Here is a 23074-nt window from a genome sequence, read left to right on the forward strand (position 1 = left end):
GAGTGACCTTCCCTGATCACCACATCTAATGCTCCCCCCCACCCAGGTCATGCTAACACACCACCTGGTTTCATCTCCTGACTGCACTTGCAACCATCTGAAAGGATGTATTTGTTTATGTGTTTGTTTATGTGTTTTTTGTCTGCCCCCATAAGCCAGTTGAAGTAGGGGTCATGCCAGGGGAATTGACAGCCGCGTCCTCCACATACTGTCTACGGAGACAGGAGCCATGAGGCAAGCAGACCCCAGAACATCAGTGCTGGAAGGGACTTTCCCGGTCTTCACGTTCCTCCCATTTATCTGAAAAATCTGGGCCACTGAGGCTGAGGGACTCGGAAAGAGGGCTGGTATCTTCTCTTTACACCATACCAGCTGCCCTCCAGACTTAGGAAAAGCACAGAGGGGGACCAGGGTGCAAGCCACCTGTCTGACAAGGCTGGAGCTTTACATGGGCCCCCTCTCCACATCCTGTCCCCAGAGGCTTCCAGAGCCCACGGAGGATCCTACATGTGGCCAGGTGTGTCTCCCCAGTAAATCTCCCTCCAAGCTGGCTTTCTGGGGAAACAGATTCCAGTGATCCCCCCTGGTTCCACCCTCTCTGGCTCTGGGACATTTGCAGACGAGGCATGTCTTCTAATGCTAACTTTGGTGCAGGCCAAGGAGTGTCCGTCCTCTTGGAAAGACAAGCTGCCTGACTGTGCCCTGACATCCTTCCAGCGTATCCCGGTCCTGCTGTTCTAAGTCAAAGCCCAGGTTTAAGGGGATGGCACAGCCAGCCTCTGCTATAGTTATTATAGCCACAAGGGGGCGCCATTGGGTATGTCTTATTCCTTGATTTTGTTCAAAGGCGAGCAGAAACTGGTGATTTTGGCTAAATTCTTAGGTTGGAATCTGCAGGTGAGACATCCCCAAACACGCCTCTTCATGCACAATGCCATGGGGATCCTATTCTCCCAGTATCACATGTTCAGGAAGTGAAAATCCGATCTTTGGCAGAGCCAAAGTCTGCCCCATGTCCACTCCCCAAAGACACTGTGACCAGGGTTTGGTCGGGTACAAAATTTGACTCAGGAGGCAGAAGAGGTAAGGGGGGCTAGATCTGAAGTCTAGGGAAGCAGGAAAATGGGAAGGTTGGGTGGCTGTGGAGAAAGATGTGGATGACTGGCTTTAGGGCTGCACAAATCTCAATTTTTAAGGGCTACAGGGCTGGAAGGGAGAACATTAGACCCCCCAGATTACCATCTGTTTCAGTCAGGGTGGGCTAGATTATGCTGCAACAACAAATAATCTCAAAATCTCAATGGCTTAACCCAGCAAAAGTTCATTTCTCACTCAGCTCCATGCCCAGCTCAGGTCATCACGGGGCTCTGCTCTAGTCCCTCAGAGACAGAAGCTGATGGAAGCAACACCTCATCACATGCTTCTAGAACAGAGAGGTAGAGAGCAGAGAACTCTGGTGGGCTCATGCCAGCAGTTAAATGCTCCAGCCTGGAGATGACCACATCACTTCTGCTCATAGCTTGTTGGCTAAAACTCATCCATGACTCCACCCATGCACAAGAGAGCCAGAGGTTGAATCCTCCATGTGTCCAGAAGAGGAACCAGATCTCAGTGGCAATGCTAACAACTCCCACACCCAGAAGCTGGATTCTCAGGCTTTGCAAAATACCCACTTTTTTGTATCGGCCCCTTGAGTCTGGATATCCCTTCACCTTCTGATGGATAACACACTCTGGGAGGTGAAGGAATGTAGGATCTGGCTAGGTGGTGGGTTGAGCTGGGAGGCTTCCTGTCTCCAGAGCAGGTGATCCAGGGATTCATTGCTGCTCTTTCTTTCTCTAATCCCTTGGTTCCCCACCCACCTACATGCACACAGGAACAAAAACAAAAATGAAATGGGAGCCAAGTATATTGATTTTTATTGAACTTACTGGGCTCAAGGACAAAAATGGTGGGGAATGATAGTGGGGATAGGAAAGAGCTGGGGAGAGACTCCACACACACACACACAAGCCAGGGAGCCTGGCCCTGAGAACTACAGCTAGAGGTACAGGTAAGCTGGGCTCTAATTGTAACCCTCTCCCTAAAGATGCTGGGGTCAAAGTGGACCACATGACAGATCCAGGGCACACATCCTTCCTTGTCCAGTTTCCAGGCTCTTCCAAAGAAGGAAGTTGCATTGGGTTGGTCCTAGGATGGGAGGAAAGTGGAAACAAAGAGGCAAAGTAGGAGAAGGAGTTTTGTAATGGGGAGGACTGCGAAGGCGCCCTCACAGTCCCAACCTGGGCCCAACGGGAGGAGGAAGAGTTTTCACAGAAGGCGGGAGTAGGCTAGGCTTTCACAGGAGCCTGCCCAAAGTAGGGCAAGGGGTGTTGGGGTTCCCTCCTTTTGAAGGGCCTGTTGTGCATTTGACTTCAGCCAGCGGTTTCTCACCCTGGACACCGCTGTACTGGCAGCTCAGGGCCCAGTTCATGTGATGCTAGAGCCACCGTGGGTGGAAAAGGTCCCCACGTGCTGAGAAAGTTCACGCTGACCGAGAACAGGGAAGACGGGAGAGCCCTGAGGACCCTGAGAAGCTGGGCCTCCTCACGCTTGGGCTTTCCGGATGGTAGGAGGAAGGGGTTAAATGGAGACGCTGTTCTCGATGAGGGGAGGGTCCAGGTAGTATAGGGCAGCTCCAGGCCCCCGCTCCGCTCCCGGATGTCTCGCGAGATCTGAGCCAGGCGGCTCTGGAAGATGGCGGTGCTCTGGAAGATGGCGGTGCGCCGGAGAGGCCTTTCCTCGGTGAAGTGCTCGTCCGGGTAGGTGTCCAGGGGCCGCTGGGAGAAAAATCAGGTGCGGGGTCAGGATGATGTTCAGGACGGGATGGAGAATAATGAAGGACCACATTTGCCAGCAAATACAGTCAAAGTGGCATGTAAAGGCGGGCGTGACGCAGCCACGGCTACTGTCAACGCAAACCCTTCAAACCTCCAAACCACCACTCCAGCGACCTGCGCAGAGCAGCCTGGACACCCGCAGCCCACGGGGCCCTAAAAAGGTCCCTTCCTGTCCCTGGGCCACTGCTCTATGAACTAAATACAACCACATTCAGAACACACCTGAAATCAAACGTAAACACGCCCGAGCAATTATGCCCAAGGATACACCTGTTACCTCACAGTTTCACAGATGGAAACCCCTGAAGACAACCAGGTCTGAGGCATCTCCCAGTCAACCAATGTTGCCAGCATGAGCAGCATCACCATACACTCGTGCTTTACAGCGTAGCCAATCCCAGGCAAGAAACAGCGCAGTGAACTTCAGTCAGTGCCATCCTGTGGCGGAGCAGAACTGCCCCTCTGGGCTTGACCGCAATGCACAACCAGTTCGCCATCACGGTTCCTGGGGCCAGTCTCCGAACCAGCACACACTGCTCATACAATACAACTGTTGCCAACAATCCTGTTGCTTAAAATATTCTTTGTCTTGTTTTATTGCGCCAGTGAAGCCTCCCAAAACACTGTTAAATCACAGCCTTGTTTTCTTGTCCCTGACTTTAACGACCTCTATGGTTTCACCATGAGGACAATGTTTTCCGAAATATATTTTATCAAAACTCCATAAGGGAGTTTCATCTTTTTTAAGATTTTTTTTTTTTTTGATATGGACCATTTTCAAAGTCTCCATTGAATTTGGTACAATATTGCTTCTACTTTACGCTTTTGGGTTTTTTTTTGGCAGCGAGGCATGTGGGATCCCAGCTCCCCTACCAGGGATCGAACCCGCACCCCCTGCAGTGGAAGGCAAAGTCCTAACCACTGGACCACCAGGGAAGTCCCAGGAGTTTCATCTTATACTGAGTTTTTATTAGTAATGGCTGTTCTCATTTATCAAACGTTTTTTCAGCATATATTGAGATGATTATATGGTGTTTCTTTATTGATGAAAGGAAGTGTATTGTTAGGTTGCATAAGGTTGAACCAACCTTTCATTCCTAAATTAAACTAGATTTCATCATGATGTATTATTGTTTTACTATTTACTGTTGGCCTTCACGGACTACTGATATATTTTTAAGATTGTTGTAGCTAAGTGGAATGAGTTTGTAATTTTATTTTCTTAATTACAGGTGATGTTGCAAGGGCTTTACATGGACCATCACAACGGCACAACAATTCTATAAGACAGGTACTCTTATCATTCCCACTTTACAGATAAAGAAACTGAGGCTTAGAGAGCCCAATTACATATCCAAGGTCACATAGGTGGGAAATGTGGATCTGGGACTAGAACCCTCTACCTGAGACTCACTTCTCAGGAGCACTGCCTTTGCCAGGTGCTGGTATCAGGGTTCCCAGTAAAATGATTTGGGAAGCTTCTACTTTTTTCTGCACTTTCAAGCAGTTTGAATGATTTAGGAATTATTTGTTCTTTGAAGGTTTAATAGAATGTCCATTTACAAGGAGAGGGATCAGATCTTTCACAACCTTTTTCATTTATGTATGGTTTTCACCTCTTCTGGTTCTTTTGTTTTTTAGGTTTTCTTAAAAAAATCACTTATTTCATTTAGGTTTCCAAATTTATTTGCATAAAACTAAGTATTTTCCTCTCCTTTTTAATTTTTTTTAAATTTTTTCAGTCTTCTCGAATATGTGGCTATATGCCTTTTACATTCCTGATGTTGTACATTTATGGGGTTTTTTTTTCTTGATTTGAATTGTTTCTGGTTTCTTTATCGGTCTTTTCAAAGAATCAGCTTTATGTCTTACTTACCAGATTGACATCTAATTTCCAAAACTATAGTGTCACTACTGATAAAGCAGAACACAGAAATATGATAGACTGGGTTCAAAGCCTACTTACTAGCTGTGACCTTGGACAAACTGCTTCGTGCCTTTGAATCTCAGTTTTCTCCCCTGTAAAATGGAGCTGCCATTTATGGAACGCTTATATGCCGGTCACTGTCTTAAGCATTTTAAATATAGCTACTTATTTATTTTGTATTTTGAAATAGTGTACACAAGATACCTGATTTAATGACGGAGGCATGGTAGATCCTCAGAAAGTGATAGGTGCTATTATTATTGTTGTTGTTGTTAGAACTTTCTGGGTTGAACTTCCCACTGGCTTAATGAGAAAGGGAACTCTCCACTCTCATCGTCTTGTATACTCTTCTCTCTGTACTGTGACATTGTGATTTATAATAAGAAATGTATATTTGGTCTTCTTCCCGTGCCTAGCACAGAGCTCTTAAAACCCTTATAATTCATTAAGTGATGGAATGTTAAAGGTGTCTTTTGTTATTCATAATAAGCCCTTTTCAACCCCACCGGAGCTTATGTTAATGAGGTGACTTCTGGAAAGCCCCTGGGGTGGCCGGTTGCCGGGAGAATCAACCTTGTGATTAGAGGGTGAGAACTTTGTTTCACCCCTGCAGCCTCAGGGGAGAGGAGAGGGACTGAAGGTTGAATGAATCCCCAATGGCCAATAATTTAATCAATCATGCCTAGGTAAGGCTGCCTCCATAAAAATCCCTCACGTACAAGTTTGGAGAGCTTTCAGGTTGCTGCACACGTGGAGGTGCTGGGAGGGTGGTGGACCCAGAGAGGGCAGGGGAGCTCCGCGCCCCTTCCCCAGTACCGCGCTCTGTGGAGCTCCTCCATCGGGCTGTTCCTGAGTTGTATCCTTTTAGCATAAGCCTGTCATCTAGTCAGTAAACTTGGCTTGAGTTCTGTGAGCTGTTCTGGCAAATGATCAAAACTGAGGAGGGGGTCATAGAAACCTCTTATAGCTGGTTGGTCAGAAGCTCAGATGACAAGCTGGACTTGCAATTGGCACCTGAAGGGGGTGAGGGTGGTGGAGTGGAGGAGCAGTCTTGTGGGACTGAGCCCTTGACCTGTGGGATCTGACACTATCTCCAGGTGGACAGTGTCAGAACCGAGTTAAGTCATGGGACACCCAGCTGGTTTCGGAGAACTGCTTGGGGTGGTGGGAAGCACTCACACACATTTTCTGGCTGGAAGAATCGAGTTGAGAGTATCGAGAGTACCCACAGAGTGTTCTGTGAGTAGACAAAAAGCAGAGAGAGCTTTTCCTTTATAACGACAGAAATGGGTGTCTCCCGATCCTTGGGAGGTGGGACCAGAGAGAAGCAGCCTCCAGGGACAAGTTCCTGCATTCCTGGGCATGAGATGATAAGTTAAAACTTGTTAGAGAGATAAACCCTCTGTGCCAAATGGAGGCAAGCGGGAGAGATGAGGATATCACGTAATGTCAGAAAGCTTGGGGACACGACCTGGAGGGCAGAGACATGACTGGTAACGTGGTGTGTAAATGGAGGTGATAGTAATTGGTGATTAAAGGGCTGCTCCCCTGGCCCAGCCTAACTCACAGCCTCCTTGCCGTCCTTCCTGCCTCCAGAATTGCCGCTCCCATCCATCCGCACAGCCACAGAAGCACCCTCGCTAAAACACAAATTCAGCCACGTCACCCCCAGGCTTAAACTCTTCAATGGTTCCCCTCTGTCCTGTGAACAAATACCGCACCCACACTGAGCCGTTTATGGTCCTGCAAACCCACCGACAGACTCTCACCTTCACTTGGCTTCACTTGGTAGAGTCCTTCCCTCTGCCTAGAAACTAACCCTGCCCCTCTTTTGTCTGCCAAACCCCTCCCTGTCCCAGAGGTTTCATCTGAGATGTCACTTCCTCCAAGAAGCTGTCCCAGGTTCGCCCAGACTAGGTCAGGTTCCATGGGGCCCCATTCTCACCTCTGTCACTAGACTGTAAGCTTATGACATCAAGGTTCATAACTGCCCACCAGTGTCTGGCACATTGCAGGTTCTCAGGAAGTCCTGATTGAGTGGAGGAGTTCATGAATAATTCCTACAAGCCGGTGGTGCCCTTTTCCATTTTCCTGTGTGTCTCCTCAACCTGGCCACAGGATTCTTGAAGGCAGGACGTTCTCACCCAGCTTTATGAGCCTGGCGCCCAGCAGTGCGTTGACACATGGGAGGGATCCAGCAGATGTGCGCTGGATATCTGGGTGAATGGATGAGTGGTTGACGGACGAGTAAGTGGTTGGATAGACAGATGGACGGATAGGTGGATAGATTGGTAAACTGGTGAATTAGATGGAAGTTGTGCCCTGGCCACTAAACTGGTATTTGCTTCGGTGTATGTCTTTGGGGACCAACTGTCATTTCCTGAAGAAACTGAAGAACCCAAGGCAGCTCAGCAGTGAGCATAAATGCCAGCTATCGGCTCCCAAACTCCCTGGGAGAGCTGCCACCACCTCCACTGCCCAGGCCCTGCAGACTCCCCCCACCCCTAGACACCCCCCAACACACCTGATCCTTGGGCTCTTGGCTGGCCAACCAGAAGAGGAGAATGTTGCTACAGGGGGTGTTCACTTCCGGGAGGGTGTCTAGGTAACTTTTCAGGGTGGTGGTCCCCTTGGTCTGCGGTGGGGGCTGCCTCATGGATTATGGGGCACTGGGCATCCAGGCCCCAAAGTCATGCTGTGGAGACCCCACCCCAGTGGAGTTGGTTGGCCAGAGGAAGAGGACCCTCTCCCTCCTCAACATCCCTGTTCCTGCACGTGCCACCCCAGATTTTGCAGTTGGGAAATAAGGGGGTCATGGAGAGGGAAGAGAGGGAGGGGTATAAGGTTGAAAGTTCCAGAAGGGTGACAGGAGCCTGGGTCACCCCTTGTCACTCCCCACCCAATGTTCCAGGACTGGGTGGAGTGAGTCACCTAGGAGGGAGGAGGACCCAGAGTAGAGGTCACCCGAGAAACGGGTCTTGCATTGGCCCCACACACAGAGCAGGCTGCTACTCCACTTGGCCGCAGCCCATCCGAGACAGGAGCCCCTAAGTTCCACTCCCTCCACAACCCAACTCGAGTCACCATTACAAGCTTGGACCCAGCTCCACTCCAGTCATCATCCAGCCCCAGTGCCCAGCCCTATTCATAAACCCATCACAGCTCCGACCCTCCCATGCTCTCAACCCGAACTCTGGCCTCATGTCCATTGCTGGGCCTAATGTCGCGTGACCCAGTGCCCCCCAGGCCCGCCCTCCGCAGCCTCACCTGCCCACTGTTGACGGCGGCGTGCTGGGCGGAGCAGTTGAAAATGACTGCAGTGAGGAGCTTCACCAGCTCTCCCGGGGTGCACAGCCTGCATGGGAAGCCTGCGTGTGGGAGGAAGGGAAGAGGGTGCAGTTGGAGGGGACCTGATTCCCCAGGGCTGGGGTTCACTGCAGGCAGAGAGTGAGCCGTGCGTACTGAACATGTGGCCACCACTGTCTTTAGACAAGGATTAGGGTTGGGCTGAGGTTAGGGATGGTCTTCACCAAGGTGTGGTCTCTGAAGGGGGTACTGGGACGGGACCAGAAAATGCCCAGTTGGCAGAGCTCACAACCGAAGAGCCCAGTGGATTCAGCGTGACAGCCAAGCTGCCCCTCCTTGAACACCAAGGCACTTCTTTCTGCCGCCCATATTAGTGCTTAATGACTTAATTCTCCCCAGCTCACCACGATTTGTCTGAGCACTCAGGAGCAGATCCTCCACTGCTGGGTTTAGTGGCAGAGACAGATGGCCAGAGAGGGTGCTACTTATAAGCTTGCAGTGGTAGAAGCAGAGGGAAGCTTTAAGGCCAGGGCTTGGCTCTTTGAGGAGAGGGCAGGCAGGGCAGGCTCGGCACTGGGGCTGGCATGGTTAGGGGTGACTTTCCTGGAGGAAGAAAAGGGCCTCCCTGGGTAGAAGAATGGGTGAGCTTTGAATGGAGAGAAGAAGACAGAGGAAGGCATTTTCAAGCTCAGCCCCTGGTCCTTTTTTCTCTGTACCTTAGTGGTCTCATTCAAGACTGTGGCTTGAAGCACCTCCCACTGGCTGCGGATTCCCAAATTCACATCTCTCCTCCTCCTGGCCCCTGAACTCTGGACTCAGCAGTGGGTGTCAGCTACTACCTGATCCCTCTGCCTGAGTGTCTATGAGGCATCTCAGACTTGACACCTGCCAAGCCTAACTCCCTACCCCGCATGCTCCCCAAACCCATCTCCCCCTCCCCCACCAGTGGTCCCACTTCCGTGCTCTCTGTCCAGTTGCTCCCGCCAAAATCCATGCGCTGGCTCCTCTCTTTATCTCATACCGCACAAGTCAGCAAATTCTTGCAGAAACCAATCTCGTCCCATCACCTCCAGTCTCCATACCACCCTGTCTCCAGCATCTCGCTCCTGGATGAATCTGACTGCTTCCGCCTTTGCCCCTGATAGCCTGTTCTTCACGTGACAGCTGGAGTGAGTGATCCTTTAGAATCATAAATCCAATTAGGTCACCCCTAGCTAAAGCCCACTAAGGGCTTCCCACCTCACTTGCCTCGCCATGGCCCTACTTGATCTGGCTCTCATTCCTTCTCCAACTTAATTTCCTTCCCTACTTTTCTCCCTCTGACTCTACTCAGCCACATGGGTCTTCTGATTCCTCAAACCCACCAGCACACTCCCACCTCAGGGCCTTTGCACTGACTCTATCTCTGCCTGTACACTCTTGCCCCAGTTATCCACAGAACTAGCTCTCTCCCTTCCTTCACATCTCTGTCAAACATCACCTCCTCAGAGACTTCCCTGGTGGCGCAGTGGGTAAGAATCCGCCTGCCAATGCAGGGAACATGGGTTCGAGCCTTGGTTGGGGAAGATCCCATATGCTGCAGAGCAAGTAAGCCCATACACCACAACTACTGAGCCTGTGCTCTAGAGTCTGCGAGCCACAACTACTGAGCCCACGTGCCACAACTACTGAAGCCCACACACCTAGAGCCCCGTGCTCTCTGCAACTAGAGAAAGCCTGTGAGCAGTAACAAAGAACCAACACAGCCAAAAATAAATAAATAAATAAATTTATTTTTTAAAAAAATCACCTCCTCAGAGAGGCCTTCCCTGACCACCTACCTGAAATAATCCCCCCTACCTCGACCCACTATATCCCCTGATGCTCTTTTGTTCTCCTTAGTATTCATAACCACCTGACATATTTGCTAGTTTATTATCTGTATCTCCCCACAAGAATGTTAAGCTTCATGAAGGCCAGGATTTTTGTCTGTCATATTCACTGCTGAACCCCAGCACCTCGAACAGTACTTAATAAATATTAACAGTACTTAATAAATTTTACTGGTTGAATGAAGTGAAAGCGTGAGAGGGTAGGAAGCCAGAGTGGGAAGGCACGGAGGCATAAACAACGTGAGGGAAAAGGAGGAGACTTAATTGGAGGTGAGGCTGCAGCAGTGTGCCAGGCAGGGTAGTTTCTGGGCAGTGTTTCAGAGGATTACTGGGGCAGTGGCCCCGGTAATTGAATTGGCAGGCGAGCAGCGAGAGGCTGGGAGGGGTGGGACGGGTTGAGAGGCGGCTGCCACAACGCACGAGTAGTGAGAGGACTGGGACTCGGACGGTGACAGTAGAAAATGATGGGGACAATAGGATTAGCCACCCTACTGGATGTAGGGAGAGAGGAGGACATCGGGGAACATGAGTCAAGATGGCTCCAGGGTTTGGAGTCAGGATGACAGGAAAGAGGCTGATGCAACAGAGCAGAGAGGCTTGGAGGAAGGACCAGGTGTCTGTCTGCCTGGGAGTGTGTGGGAATTTTCTGAATGTTCTGTTCGTGGTGGATAGAATAAAAAAGCAAAGATAGACCGTCTACGGGAATTTTTCTGTAGTGCATATTGTTTGTTTTTTCCCTTTGAAATATGGAAGCAAGAGGCATGCTGACTGAGGTTAATGAATGAATGTGTTTTACCTTAAAACATGGGTCTAGAATTACTTTGGGCTGTTTGGAAGAGATGTTTGTCTATCTGAAGGATGTCCTGATGTATTAAATCAGAGACAAGTTGAATAAAGAAAGATCAGAGAGGTGATCCCGCTCTGGGTCTTGAATAGGAAACAGATAACCCCAAAGAGAAAAATAGCTGTCCCTGGAGGAGAAGCAGTCAGGATCAGGACGCCCCTGATTAATAGCAGGGGTGCAAAGCACAGGGAGGGGCTGCCCTTTAAAAGATCCAAAAGAGACCTGGCTATCACCACCTTAACCCAGAAGTCACACTTGGCATCACTCATAGTGAGACAGCCTGACGTCACATGCCTCCCAATATGATGCAATGCAGAGAACACAGCATCACTGGAGAAATACTCTTGCCCAAAACATTTAACCTTTAGGTATTGCTTCCGGTTGACAAAAAACACAGGGGGTAGAGGAATGACATCATGAGGAAGCAATTAGATAAATTTGGAAGGTGAGACATTCTGCAGAACAACTAGTCCTAGCTTTTCAGTAGCCCTTGTGAGATGTCATGTGATTTCAGAAAGGGTGGAGGGACCTGTGCTAAAGTGAGAGAGGCTTTAGAGTCAAAACAAACAAAGGTGTCATGTGGTCCTTGACTGGCTCCAGAATCAGCAGGATCAGCTGAGGGCGAATGGGACAAGTGAGGAAATTTGAATATGGACTGGTAAGAGGGTGATGTTGGAGATTATTATCAGTTTTGTTAAATATGATGGCAGCATTGCGGTTGTGTAGAAAAGCGGCATCGTGGGTTTGTTTGGGGTTTTTTTTGAGATGCATAGCAGTTAGGGGTAAAATATGAAATGTGTGTAATTTACCTTAAAAGACTTCAGCAATAAGCAAAAGCAACAGCTTAATCAAATATGGCAAGATGTTAGGAACTGTGTCTAGGTGGTGGGTAATGGGTGTTCATTACATCATAGCCTATACTTTTCTGTATGTTCAAAATTTTGTTTAAAAAAAAAAAAAAACAGCCGGGACTTCCCTGATGGTCCAGTGGTTAAGACTCCATTCTTCCAATGCAGGGAGTGCAGGTTTAATCCCTGGTCGGGGAGCTAAGATCCCCACAGGCTGCACAGAGTGGCCAAAACAAAAAACACAAAAAAACCTTTGGAGCCCATTACAGGTAGGGCTACACCAGCTGTTCATTCTATTTCCTGGTGACCTGAGACCACGCCTCCTTCCTGGGTCTCCCCCGATGGGAATTCCTCTGGGTGGCCATCAAAAGTGCTAAGTCAGCTAAAAGTCACATCCCTGCCAAGAGAAGACATCCCAGGCAGTGACAGTCTTCCACCCTCCAGCCAGGGCTGGGATGGGGAGGCGGCAGAAGGCCTGAAAGAAGTGGGAGGTTCTGAAGGACACGTCCTCCGTGGAGCAAAGGGAAGACTTTAAGGAAGGGAGGACTAAGCAAAGGAGGCCTGAGAGGGGGCCACTGGTGTTGGTGGGTCTCAGAGGCCACTCTGGCAGTGTCAGAAGAGAGGGGAGAGTTAGGGGCCAGTGACAGGTGTAAATAAGGAGGAATCAGGCAACAGCAGTACCAAGCTACTCCATGAAGCCAAAAGTGAGAGAGGTTGGTGGCTGGCGGGGCCACCCGGCAGGACGGGCGTAAGAGGGTATGAGAGAGGAGTCCAGAGTCCTTAGTGCTTGCAGCTGGAGATGGCTCCTACCACATGATGTGACTCATCCTCAGACCTCAGCAAGCGGAGGTGAATGGGTGGTAAAGGTCCAGCAGGGACCAGACAGGCACCATGTAGTGGCTGAAAGCAAGGGCTTTGGAGATGTTGGGCGCTGGCTCTGCCTCTGCCACTTACTACCTGTGCAGCCTTCTGTGCCTGTTCCTTATCTGTTTGGTGGGGCTAACAACAGCATGTACTTCCAAGGCTTGTCAATGAATAAGAACTGGGTCATGGTAGGGCCAAGGGGGACGGTGGGTTTGGAGGATGGGGAGGGGATACCTGAGCTTTCCTGGCCCAGGAACTCCTGAGCAGAGATCTCTCCAACCCAGGCCTGCAGCTCCAAATCCTGCTGCACAGATGCATCACTGGGGTAATAGTAGGCCATGATTTCTGAGACAAAACTGTAGGAAAGAGATGTCCCTGCTACGGCAGTGACCTTGGGCTCAGGCCTCACCTGAAAACCAAGGCCCAGTGCTGCTCAGGCCAGGGAGAGCCAGCTGCCCAGAGTCCACTGAGAGTCCATGGGGGTTCAGTGGGGACCCCCAGATTCAGTTGGAACCCCAGTGCCCAGGCTTGCCTCAAGTCTCACCCCCACTCCAGAGAGGCCACCGAGGAGAGCCTGACATGCTGTGTCCCCTCGCCACTCAGCACCCAGGAGAAGGGAAGACCTGCCCACCTAAAGGCCCCAGCCCACACCTAGCTGTTGCTGCTGCCCTGACTCCTCTGGACGGCCCGTCCTTCCGGTCCTCTGCTTATTCACACACAGCCCATTCCCTCCTCAGCCCATGGCTACCTGCCATTTCATAAGGAACCCCAACCGCAACTCTCACCCTTGAGGTGCCCCACGCTGGGCCTGAGGACACCTGAAACCCCCAGCATCAAGCGCCCCAGCCTGCATGAGCACACGGGTCCACCCTGCCCCTGGGCCAGATTGGCTGCAGGTCCCGGGCCCACACCTCTCAATGGCCGCCCAGACCTTCAGGCCGTCGTCTCGGTGATGGTAGTTGGGGGTATCCAGGATGCCGCGGGCCCGCAGGCTGTCTGGAACGCAGAAATCGGTGTAGGTAAAGTGGGCCAGATCGGTGCTCATGAGGTAGAGGAGGACTTGCCTCCCGATGGACGTGACCTGAGGACAGAACACAGCTGGGCTCCCGGACCGGCCCATGCCCCACCCCAGTGCCTGGGGATGAGATTGGTCTAGTTACTCAGCAGGGGGCATTTTTTAGTTAATCGAGCAGTCCAAGACGAAGGATCAAACACCCATGAGAGCACGACATGGGCTGCGCTGGTTGCGGCCTTAACTACGTGCGTAGGCGGTAATCCTTAGGTACGTGGGAACTAGAAGAATAACTGAAGGCCGGGCAGGCCGGGGCTCAGGCCGGGGTGCCTCGTCCAACTCTAGGAGCCTTTGGAACCCGAGCCCGAGGAGGTGGGGCCGGTGGGTGGGATCGAAGGGAGGGAGACAGGGTTTGTGGGCGGGGCAAGGTGCCCTCGGGAAGGAGCCCCTTGGAAGGGGCGGGCGGGGAGCCGGGAGGCCGCATGTTGTCCACAAGGCCCTCTGGTTTGAGCAGTGTGGCGTGCGACGGTGTTCACCTGCAGCGTGTAGCGAGTGTGCGGAAGCAGGAGCTGCGAGCGGGTTGAGATCACAGGAGCCGAAGGTCAGGGGAGAAGGCCGCCCCGGCCCCGCTCCCTCTGGCCCCGCCCGGGGGTCACCCAGACCTTGTAGATGGGGTGGCAGCGCGGTAGCTGACGCAGCGTGGCCACGGCGAAGGCCTCGCACAGCAAATGCGTGCACAAAAAGTGCGTGTTGTTCTCGTGCACCAGGAACTCCGAGTTGTGCACCCACGTCTTGGCCAGCAGCCAGTCCCAGTCGGAGTCAGTGGGCAGAAAAATGGGGCTGCCTGGCCCGGAGGTCTGGCTGAGCTGCGTCCAGGAATAATAAGGGGCTGAGGCTCTAGACTGCTAGTGTGCCCCTTGAGGCCCCGCGCCCCCCCCACGCAACCCCCCAGAGCCCGGCCCCAGGCTCACCTGGATGGCCAAGGGCACCAGCGTCCCCTGGGGGTTGAGCCACAACAGGCAGAGTGGGGAGGCTGCGTACTGCGGGCGGCCGTTTATGCAGTGGATGGGGTTTATGCAGTGGATGGGGACCTCTGCCGGGATCCAGTAGTCCGCTAGGAAGATGTGCCCCCTCTGGGGAGGTTGCACGGAGCCTTAGAGTGCTCTCCCCACCCGCGCTCTGCTTCCCTCCGTTCTCTGGCCGCTCCCACTCCAGCCTGGGTCTCAGTAATTATTGGTGCCTGCACTAAAGGCTAGTGTTGGGTACCCCACCCTTCCCAAAATGTCCGGAATGAGGTCCAGCTGAGTCCTTCGTTGTGCAGCCTCTCACCTGGCTTCCCAGCAGCTTGGACAAGCCGGCATCCTCTCCCCCTTTCCCCATACCTGGTCCTTCCTATTCTCTCAAGTCAGATGACTTCATTGTATCCAGTATCAGCAAAATCAACACACGAGGGGAATCCACCAACCCCATCTCCAGCCTCCTGGAGGATGCCTGAGGGCTTGACTGGGCCGTCATCTCCTCCCACACCCTCGGAGTTTCTAGTTCTCAAGGATCATTCTTGCTCCTCTAGTGGTGCTGCCTTTGGCCTGTACTAAAACAGCCTTCTTCAGGCCTCAGCACCTGGGATCTTGGAGGCCCCAGAACAGGGACAGGGCCTCCTCCTCCAGGCTGTCATGCCCATTCATACCACTTCAGCAGGCCCCATCTCATGCCTCAAGCCTGAGCCCCATCTGGCTCTCACCCATATCTGCTCTACTTAACGGCGCAGGGCTGGGGCATGAGGCCTGCAGGCTGGATGCAGCCATCCCACCCTTACCCTCCATACCCATCCCTTCTCCCTACTGACAGCTCATCCACCTCTAGCTCTGTCTGCGGGCAGGTGCCTGGTCCCAGCGAGGGGGCCACATGTCATTGGCGACAGGCAGCTTGCTGGGCAAGCTGGAGAGGCAGTGGAGCATGACAGGATTGACACCGTTCAGGTACTGGTATCCGAAGAAGTGGTCTTCACATCAGTGCTCAGTGACGTACTCTAGGGGACAACAGAGGGGGGCCAGTTGAGCTGGAAACTGCTTCACTAGATCATGCTCAACCCAGCCCTTTGCTCATCACCGTGGTTTAGCCTTTCCTTCCAACAATCCTATGAGAGTAGGTATAATTATATCTTCAGTTTAACACTGGACACCGAAATTCCAAGAGGTAGAGTGACTTGCTCAGTTGGGTGGCAGAGCAGGAATTTGAACCAAAGTCTGGCCCCAAAGCCCAGAACTCTTGGTGGCAGGGGTAGGGGAAGAGAGGCAAGTGCATCTGATCAGGATCAGGACTCCTAAGTGACCCGTGATCCTCTCTCTGTCCCCACTCACTTATTCTTGTCCCCTCCCAGAGGGAGGAGAGATTGGTTCCTGAGGGGAATCTGGGAGATTGCCACCAGTGAAGCCAGGAGCCCCTCCCTCTGGTATCCAGCGTCCCCCTGAGAGGGCCAGAAGAAGGCCCTTTCCCAGGATGGGGCGGAGGGGTCTGAGTATGGGGTAGGGTGGAGGATGGACATCTCTGCCTGGCTCTGCACACCTGAGGTGAAGGTCTTGTGGCAACACATGATATTCCGGATGTCTTCCAGCTTCTTCCAGGAGCCCTTATGGTCCAGCAGACCCAGAACCTTCATGCCCAGGGACCTGTGGGAGGGGAAGTGGGGGTGGGCAGGGGGGCTAGGGGCTGCCAACTGCACTGTGCCCCCAGCCTAGAGGCCTGGAGGGATCTGACGAGGTCAGCGCCCAGAGAAGAGGTACCTAACAGTCCACATGGGAGAAAAGTCTAGAGGCTACTTGCGGCTTTGTAGGGGTGACTCCACATGTGTGTGCAAAGGTGGCGTGCAGGGTGCAGACAAGTCTCCTCGTTGGTGTTTCGTCCTGCTTTCTCCACGCTCTCAGCTTGTCACAGACCTTCCCTGGTCCCCCTCCACCCACATGACAAAGCCCCAACTGCTCAGGCTGCCTAGGAAGCTCCCCACCAGCTGATTTCTACAACCTTTCTAGCTTTTTCTCCCACCCTTTGTACTAACCAATCCAGTCACAGCCTTCTTGCTAAACATAGCCAGAGATGTACTTTGTACACTGAACCGGTAAAAGTGGACTTGCCAACCTGCGGGCCGGCACTTTTCACTTTGTGGATGTCGGTACTGTTTTAATTATTTTACAATGAGCATGTCCTATTTTATAATCAGAAAAAAATGCTTGAAATGAAGTCAGCTTTCTCCCCTGTCCAGGGCTTTGTTCAAGCTGTGCCTCTTCTAGAAAACCTTCTGCTACATCTCCACCTAGTATCAAACCTATCTATTCTTCTGTGTGCATCTTAGATGCAAAGTCCTTCATGAAGCATGGCCTGATGGCCCCCCAAACACACGCCTTGTGTGTGTCTTTCACAAAGTACCCATGACTTCCTTCGTTCCATCGTAAACCCTTAAGTACATCACTCCCTTTATTATCCTACAGTGTACTCAAATCAGCTCCTAGTATACTGTGGGCTCCTTAGGGCCAGGACTGGGCTGTGTATGCCTGACATACCCAGTTCGTAATAATTGCTCACTAGCTAGGCCAAGTCAAGTGGAAGGGAATGGAACATAGGTTAGGAGGTTATGGCAGTTGGTCAGTAAGGTAGGCTGTGGAAGGATGCTGATGTGCCATGAAGAGTGTGGGCACCTGGAGAGGGCGCAGGGGCCTTAGTAACCTGACAAGCCCAGGGGCAGCTTCCTACGTGCTCGTTAAGCTGCTCACTCCTCCTTCCATGGGTCTTTGCTGAGCGCCTGCCCACTCAGGACCTGGGGATGGGAAAAACTGGATGGGAGCTTGGTCATTAAAGCAGAGGCTGAGGAGGCAAGAGAGAAGAAAGAACAGGCCTTCCTTTTCCAAGGCCTGCCACACATGTCCTTCAGGACACCCTGCAGTCACCTCACACTAAAGCCCAGTGACTCCCTCCCCTCTGTAAATGACCACATGGCTGCCAAACGCCAGCTCCTCTTCCCATGGGCCCTTCTCTGAGCCTCACACAGGCTGTCCACGTGGTCTCCTGGGCCCTCCCTTGCCTAGACCCGCATATCCATCCGGGGACCAACTCAGGTGACTCTACCTTCCGGGATGCTCCCCTGGTCCCTTAGCCCTGCCAGGGCCTCTCAGCGGGTCCTTGTCCTGAAGCCTGAGCCCCCGTGTCTGCCTGTGCACCCCAGTCCACTGTGGACACACTCAAGCTCCACACTCCGCCTCACCTCTGCATCCCCTCCCACTAGTGCTTCTCCAGAAGAACCGTTCTGGCACCAAAGCCCAGAACACGAGGCTCCGGCTCCTCGCCCTGGCCTCCTCTGGGCCTCCTAATGCAGCCCCTGCGCAGATGGCCGAGCCCTGCACTCCTCCTGCCATACTGACCTGGGTCTGCCCGGAGCCCACCCGCTCTCCCCTCACTGATCCTCCCCCCCCCCGCCCCCCGCCCAAAGCTTCAATCCCACGTGTCTCCCCAGCAACCACCTCCTGAGCCCTGCTGACCCGCCTCCTCTATGCTCTAGATGTCAGCTGTACCCCCTCCAGCCACATCACACTCACAACCTCAGACTTGAGCTGCTTGTGACCCCTCCGATTGCTGATTAACTGTGCTGCACGTCTCCCGAGGGAGACTGTGAGTTCCTCCTGGCCAAAACTCTATCCTAATACTACTCAGTAACCTCTATTGAGAGATTATTTTGTGCTGGATGTTAGCTCATTAAAGTCTCCCCCACACCTATGAGGTAGATATGAATATTATTTTCATTTTACAAATGAGAAAATGGTTTAGAGGCTAAGTGAAAATCAAGGTCATAAAGCTAGAAAGTTTTGGTCTGGAAATTGAACCTGAGGTGGCCTGACCACCTCCTTAAATCTTAAGGGCTGGGCCTCTCTGGTCCTACTCAACACGGTCCCACCAACAGTGCCTGGGACCATGCTCTGCTCTGAGTAGGTGCTCAATTAATTCTATTGATTTGAGGAATGGAAAGAGAAGGGATAATTAAGAGCAAAGAGGTGGTGATGGGGAGCTAGAGAATGGAGTTGCTTAAAGAGAGAGCGGAGACGGGGTGGTGGGACAGGGAGAGGGGAGACTGGAGACAGGGAGAGGGGAGACTGGGGGCAGAGACATGGATGTGCATCAAAGGGACAGAGGCTGAAGGAAGAGTGAGCAGGAGTGCGGAGAGGGCAGTAGCCTCACGCAGGGATGGCGTTGAAGAGCAGCGAGGTTGTCTTGGTGGCCGAGTAGCGAATATTGGGTTCCATGGACAGCAAGGACGGGATGTCAGTTTTCATGGGAAAGCCAGGCAGGTACCTATTCCCACTGCTGGGGAGTGGAGGGAGCAGAAGGACAGAAACCAGTCAGAGGGACCTGCAGCCCACTCCCCTTAATTCCTCTCCTCTCTCCTCCCCCAGAATCCCCAGGCCTCCCCTCACTCCAGGCTCCTCCCCTGCCCTCTCCCCTCCTCTCTGCCAGACCCCAGGGACCATCCCCACCCATTCTTCTCCAGACACTTGAATTAAACTGCGTTTGTCACCGATCCTGCTTTCCAGGCCGCCCACCCAGTCCTCACAACAGACCCTTCACTCCCCTCCAGCTTCTTCCCCAAATCTCAGTTCACCCTCACCTGTCGCCCTGGTCTGCACAAGGCACCCTCTTGATCAAAGCAAATTTCTTATCTGACTCCACCTCCTCAAAGCTGCTGACGTCTACAATGCCCGGGAAGCCAGGGGCGGGCGTAGACTTTCCAGCTTCCAGGGGAAAGAGGTCAGAGGTGGCAAGTGAAGCTTAGGGTAAACAGGAACCTTAGCTTTTAAAGACATGACTTTAAAACTCCCAGAAACCACCCATTTTCTGGGTAGATGACAAAGAATTAAAGTTTTTTTTTTTTTTCCTGAAGGCACTAAGCTTCAGATCAGGGTAGCATTTGAGGATGACATGAATGTCCACACTGGTTTAGAGCTGGGTTTGTGTTGAGATCAAGATCATGGCTGGTTTGGGGGTGAGGCTGAGGATGGGCTGAAGTTGGTCAATCCTAGGGTCATGTCTGGTATCTGGGTCACATTAGGACAGCTGGGGTTGAGTGTGGGTTCATTGATGTTGTTGGGACAATTGTCGGTACTGGCATTTTGGGTCTGGGCTCAGGGTCAATATTAGATTAAGGTTAGGTTTAGATGAGGGTCGTGATCAGAGCTGGGCCGCCAAAGTTGGAATTGCGTTTAGAGTTAGTACCAGTCTGATTAAGGATGAGGTCAGATTAAGATAGCAAAGAAGTCAAATTAGGCCACCCTCACCGGTAGCATTCCTGTCGGGCCTGGAGTTCCCATTTCCTGTGATCCAGAAGGAGGGGAAGGGAGTCCTGACAAATAGTTCTTGCCGTGAGGAATGAAAATTACTCATTGGTAAGTCTCTTGTCAAATGACACCTCCTCTAGCATGCCTGTCCTGAACCCCCCAACCCTTGAACCCAATCCCTCAGTGACACGGATGTCCCACATTCTTTGTGCATTCATCAGTAGAAGGGATTCAGGACAACCTCACCCCCAGATTAGAACAATCTTCCTAGTTGTTTGCATGTTTGGCTCCTTGGGGGCAGAAGACACGTCGTATTCATTTTGTGTATTCCTAGCATCCAGCATGGTGCCTGGCACCGTGCATATAATATGCACTTGACAAAGGACTGATGAGCGAGTATATTTTGTGAAGTGATGGGTGGATGTGCTGTGATGACAGATGGGGGTTCAGAGTGAAGTCTATGAGTAACTCACAGTACTAGCAAGGGTGATGTTCACTCGCTTCACCTTGACCTAGAACATCATCTCTCATGCCTAAGACTCATCTCCACGCTCGGACTCGCCTTAGTCTTGCCTCTGCAGATGAGAGAGCTGCTCAGGAGATATGGGGGTCCAGGGGCTGAAGGACCTTCAGCCCAGCAACCTTGAAACATCCCCCAAATTCAAGAAAGAATCTGAACAGCCCCTCACAGGGACTTCATCCATACCAGAAAAGCCAGTGGTAGTGGCCAGGGCCTCTCCAGCTAAATTCTCTAAACATTCAGGGCTTCTCCCCCTGTTGAAATTCAGTAACTCAGCTTGCAGGTTACTTCCTCTCAGAGGAATTGGCTCTGGGGAAGGGCAGAGGGTGTCAGTGGTGAGCACACATATCTGTGTGTTTGTGTGTGTGTTTCTGAGTGGTGTGAGTGTATGTAAGTGTGTGTGTGCCTAGTCTCTGTGTGTCTGGGGGGTGGTGGGTAAATACTGCCCAGAAAGCCCCTGCATTTCAGGGCGTTAGAGGCTTATATTTTCAGAAAGCACCTACTTGGGAGCCCTGAGTTCCAGTTACCCTAATTCCAGCCCTATTCCCTACACCCTGGGCTCTTGTGAGAGCTCCCCCTGATCCCAGCAGATGTCTTCTGCAGCCCAGGCCAGCCCCTGCCTCTGGCCCACCTGTTCCTTGTCGAAGCTCTGTGGTGCAGTAGCCCTCAATCCACTGATAGCAGGGAAAGTGGCAAAGAGTACCACCAGGGGTAGTGATGCAGATACGGCTGCAGTACCAGGAGTCCTTGGGGAAGAAAGCGTAGCGCTCCTTGTGGAGCCGCAGCAGCAAGAGCTCACCCAGCTCCTCTGAGCAGCGTACCTTGTACTTCTGCACCTGGGGGGCAAGAGAGCAAGCAGTTGAGAGGCAAGGAACTGCCAACGTCATCCTTGCACCTTGAAAAGTGCGACTACACCGACACCTAGTCTGACATATAAACCCGAGCTGACCGTAACCCATGTGGTGCCTTTGCATGAATTAGAAAAAGGCATCCTTCATCCAGGCAGTAGCAGCCACGGCGCTGCAGGAGTCCTGTGTGAGCAGAGTGGATTCTGGATCTCCCTAGCCTCCCTGGAGCCCTCACCTTATGTAGGCCAGCAGCAAACAATCCTGGGGCCTGGCAGAGGCAGGTGGACCCCTTCCAGAGAAGAGGAAACCCAGGCTCAAAGAGGGCAAGCGCCTTCCCCAAAGCCCACCTTCAGTTACTGGAGGAGGAGCTAGGAAGCCAGTGGAATTCTCCGGAGCCACTGCCCAGGACTCCTTCTCCACAGCCCTGCCTGGATAGGGTTTATCATCCCCAGAAAAGACAGGACCAGAATAGGGGTAGTGACGAGGTCAGGACCGGCATCCTGAGTTCTGCAGGATTTGATGAGCTCTGGAGGAAAGACCCTCTCCTCCTTCAGGGTCCCCTGTCTGCTCTGCCCCTCGGGGTGGCTCCTCCCTCTCTCCAGGGGCAAAGCCACTGCCCACGCGATCCAGCCGCCGCTTGGGGCTCTCACCACATGTGCCCACCAGTGTGACAAAAATGTTGTCCGGTGTGCCGGCCATCAGGTAGGGAGCAGTGCCCACACACACGCGGTACACGGCCATGATGGGAGGGAAGGAAGGATGCCCCTGGCAGCCGGCCTGGAGGAGGTGAGCCGCAGGCCAGGCAGGGCTGGGCTGCTGAGCCGCTGTTTCAGAGCCTGGGGGTCAGGATAGGCCTTTGAGGAAAAGTCCAGCTGTCTCTGGGATGCTCTAGGGCTCACTCGCTGGCTTGCTGTCTCCAGAAGCTCTCTGTTGCTGCTAGCTGAGGGCTCCCTCTTCCCGCCCACAGCCTTTCGCCCTAATAGTTGTTTGTTTGCATCTGGCACAGCCGGTCCCTCTGACTGGCAGGACCGGGTTCACCCAGATGATTGTCAGGAGCCCGGGTCCCACTGGGAAGGGAGGGACCAGATGCCGAGAGGGAGACAGGGATTAGGTGACGCCTGTATGACTGGGACACTGATCTGCTCCTGGTCAGGGGCCGACTGATGCCCTGGGGCCCTTGTCCACCCACTCCCCAACTTCCCCCAAGACTCTTTCATCCTCTCTCTCAGCCAGAACTGGCCACAGGGCACCCGCATTCCTACTTGTGAATCATCCATGTGAATCACTATACACAAGTGAGCCGTAAATCACACGTGACTACAGCCACACGCGAGTCGGACACGCATCTCTGCACACTGCATAGGGGTCAGAAACAGCCCTCCTGTCACCTCCTAAACTCGGCACCACCACCCCCAAGCCCGGCCCTCTTGTGTCCCCGGTCCTTGGCACGCCCGATCTCAGTCTCTCGCTTGGAATAGGGCCGGTCTGGGGACCGAAGTGGTCTCCGGGCGCACAGCATCTGAAGGCCCCATGTGGCCTTCTTTCCGCTCCGGGCCGCCCTTGGCCTTGGGGCGGTAGGCGGGAGAGCCCAAGTGCGTGGGGTGCCTGGGGTCTCGGTCATCCGGACTGGGAGGAAACCTCTCCTCGAGGGAAGCCCGCGGCCGGCAGCGCCCCCGTGCTGCCGATACCGACACCGCACCCACCTAGCCTCCGCGGCGCACCAGCCCCCAGCGTCCTAACAGGTGCGGCCGCTGTACGGAGGGGGTCCGATAAAGCGCAATCATCCGCCATTAGCTTCACCGGCTTCTTCGAGGTGCGTTCTGTAGTCTCCTGCGCGC

At 52.8% G+C, this 23074-nt stretch overlaps 1 protein-coding gene across 1 annotated transcript; it reads right to left on the reverse strand.

Moving 5' to 3' along the window:
• Positions 1–1903: 1903 nt before the first annotated feature.
• Positions 1904–21992, reverse strand: ALOXE3 (arachidonate lipoxygenase 3). Its single transcript, XM_004266878.3, is given in 19 exon segments — positions 1904–2666; positions 2669–2819; positions 7331–7501; positions 8074–8174; positions 12774–12895; positions 13451–13624; positions 14040–14069; positions 14071–14120; positions 14214–14417; positions 14523–14684; positions 15409–15455; positions 15458–15580; positions 16117–16220; positions 18775–18900; positions 19202–19308; positions 19310–19325; positions 19869–19946; positions 21016–21228; positions 21835–21992. Coding segments are annotated over 19 exon segments (2166 nt in total). The 5' UTR covers positions 21978–21992; the 3' UTR covers positions 1904–2622.
• Positions 21993–23074: the final 1082 nt, after the last annotated feature.

Source organism: Orcinus orca, chromosome 19 (genome assembly GCF_937001465.1).
Source record: "Orcinus orca chromosome 19, mOrcOrc1.1, whole genome shotgun sequence".
Classification (NCBI taxonomy): domain Eukaryota; kingdom Metazoa; phylum Chordata; class Mammalia; order Artiodactyla; family Delphinidae; genus Orcinus; species Orcinus orca.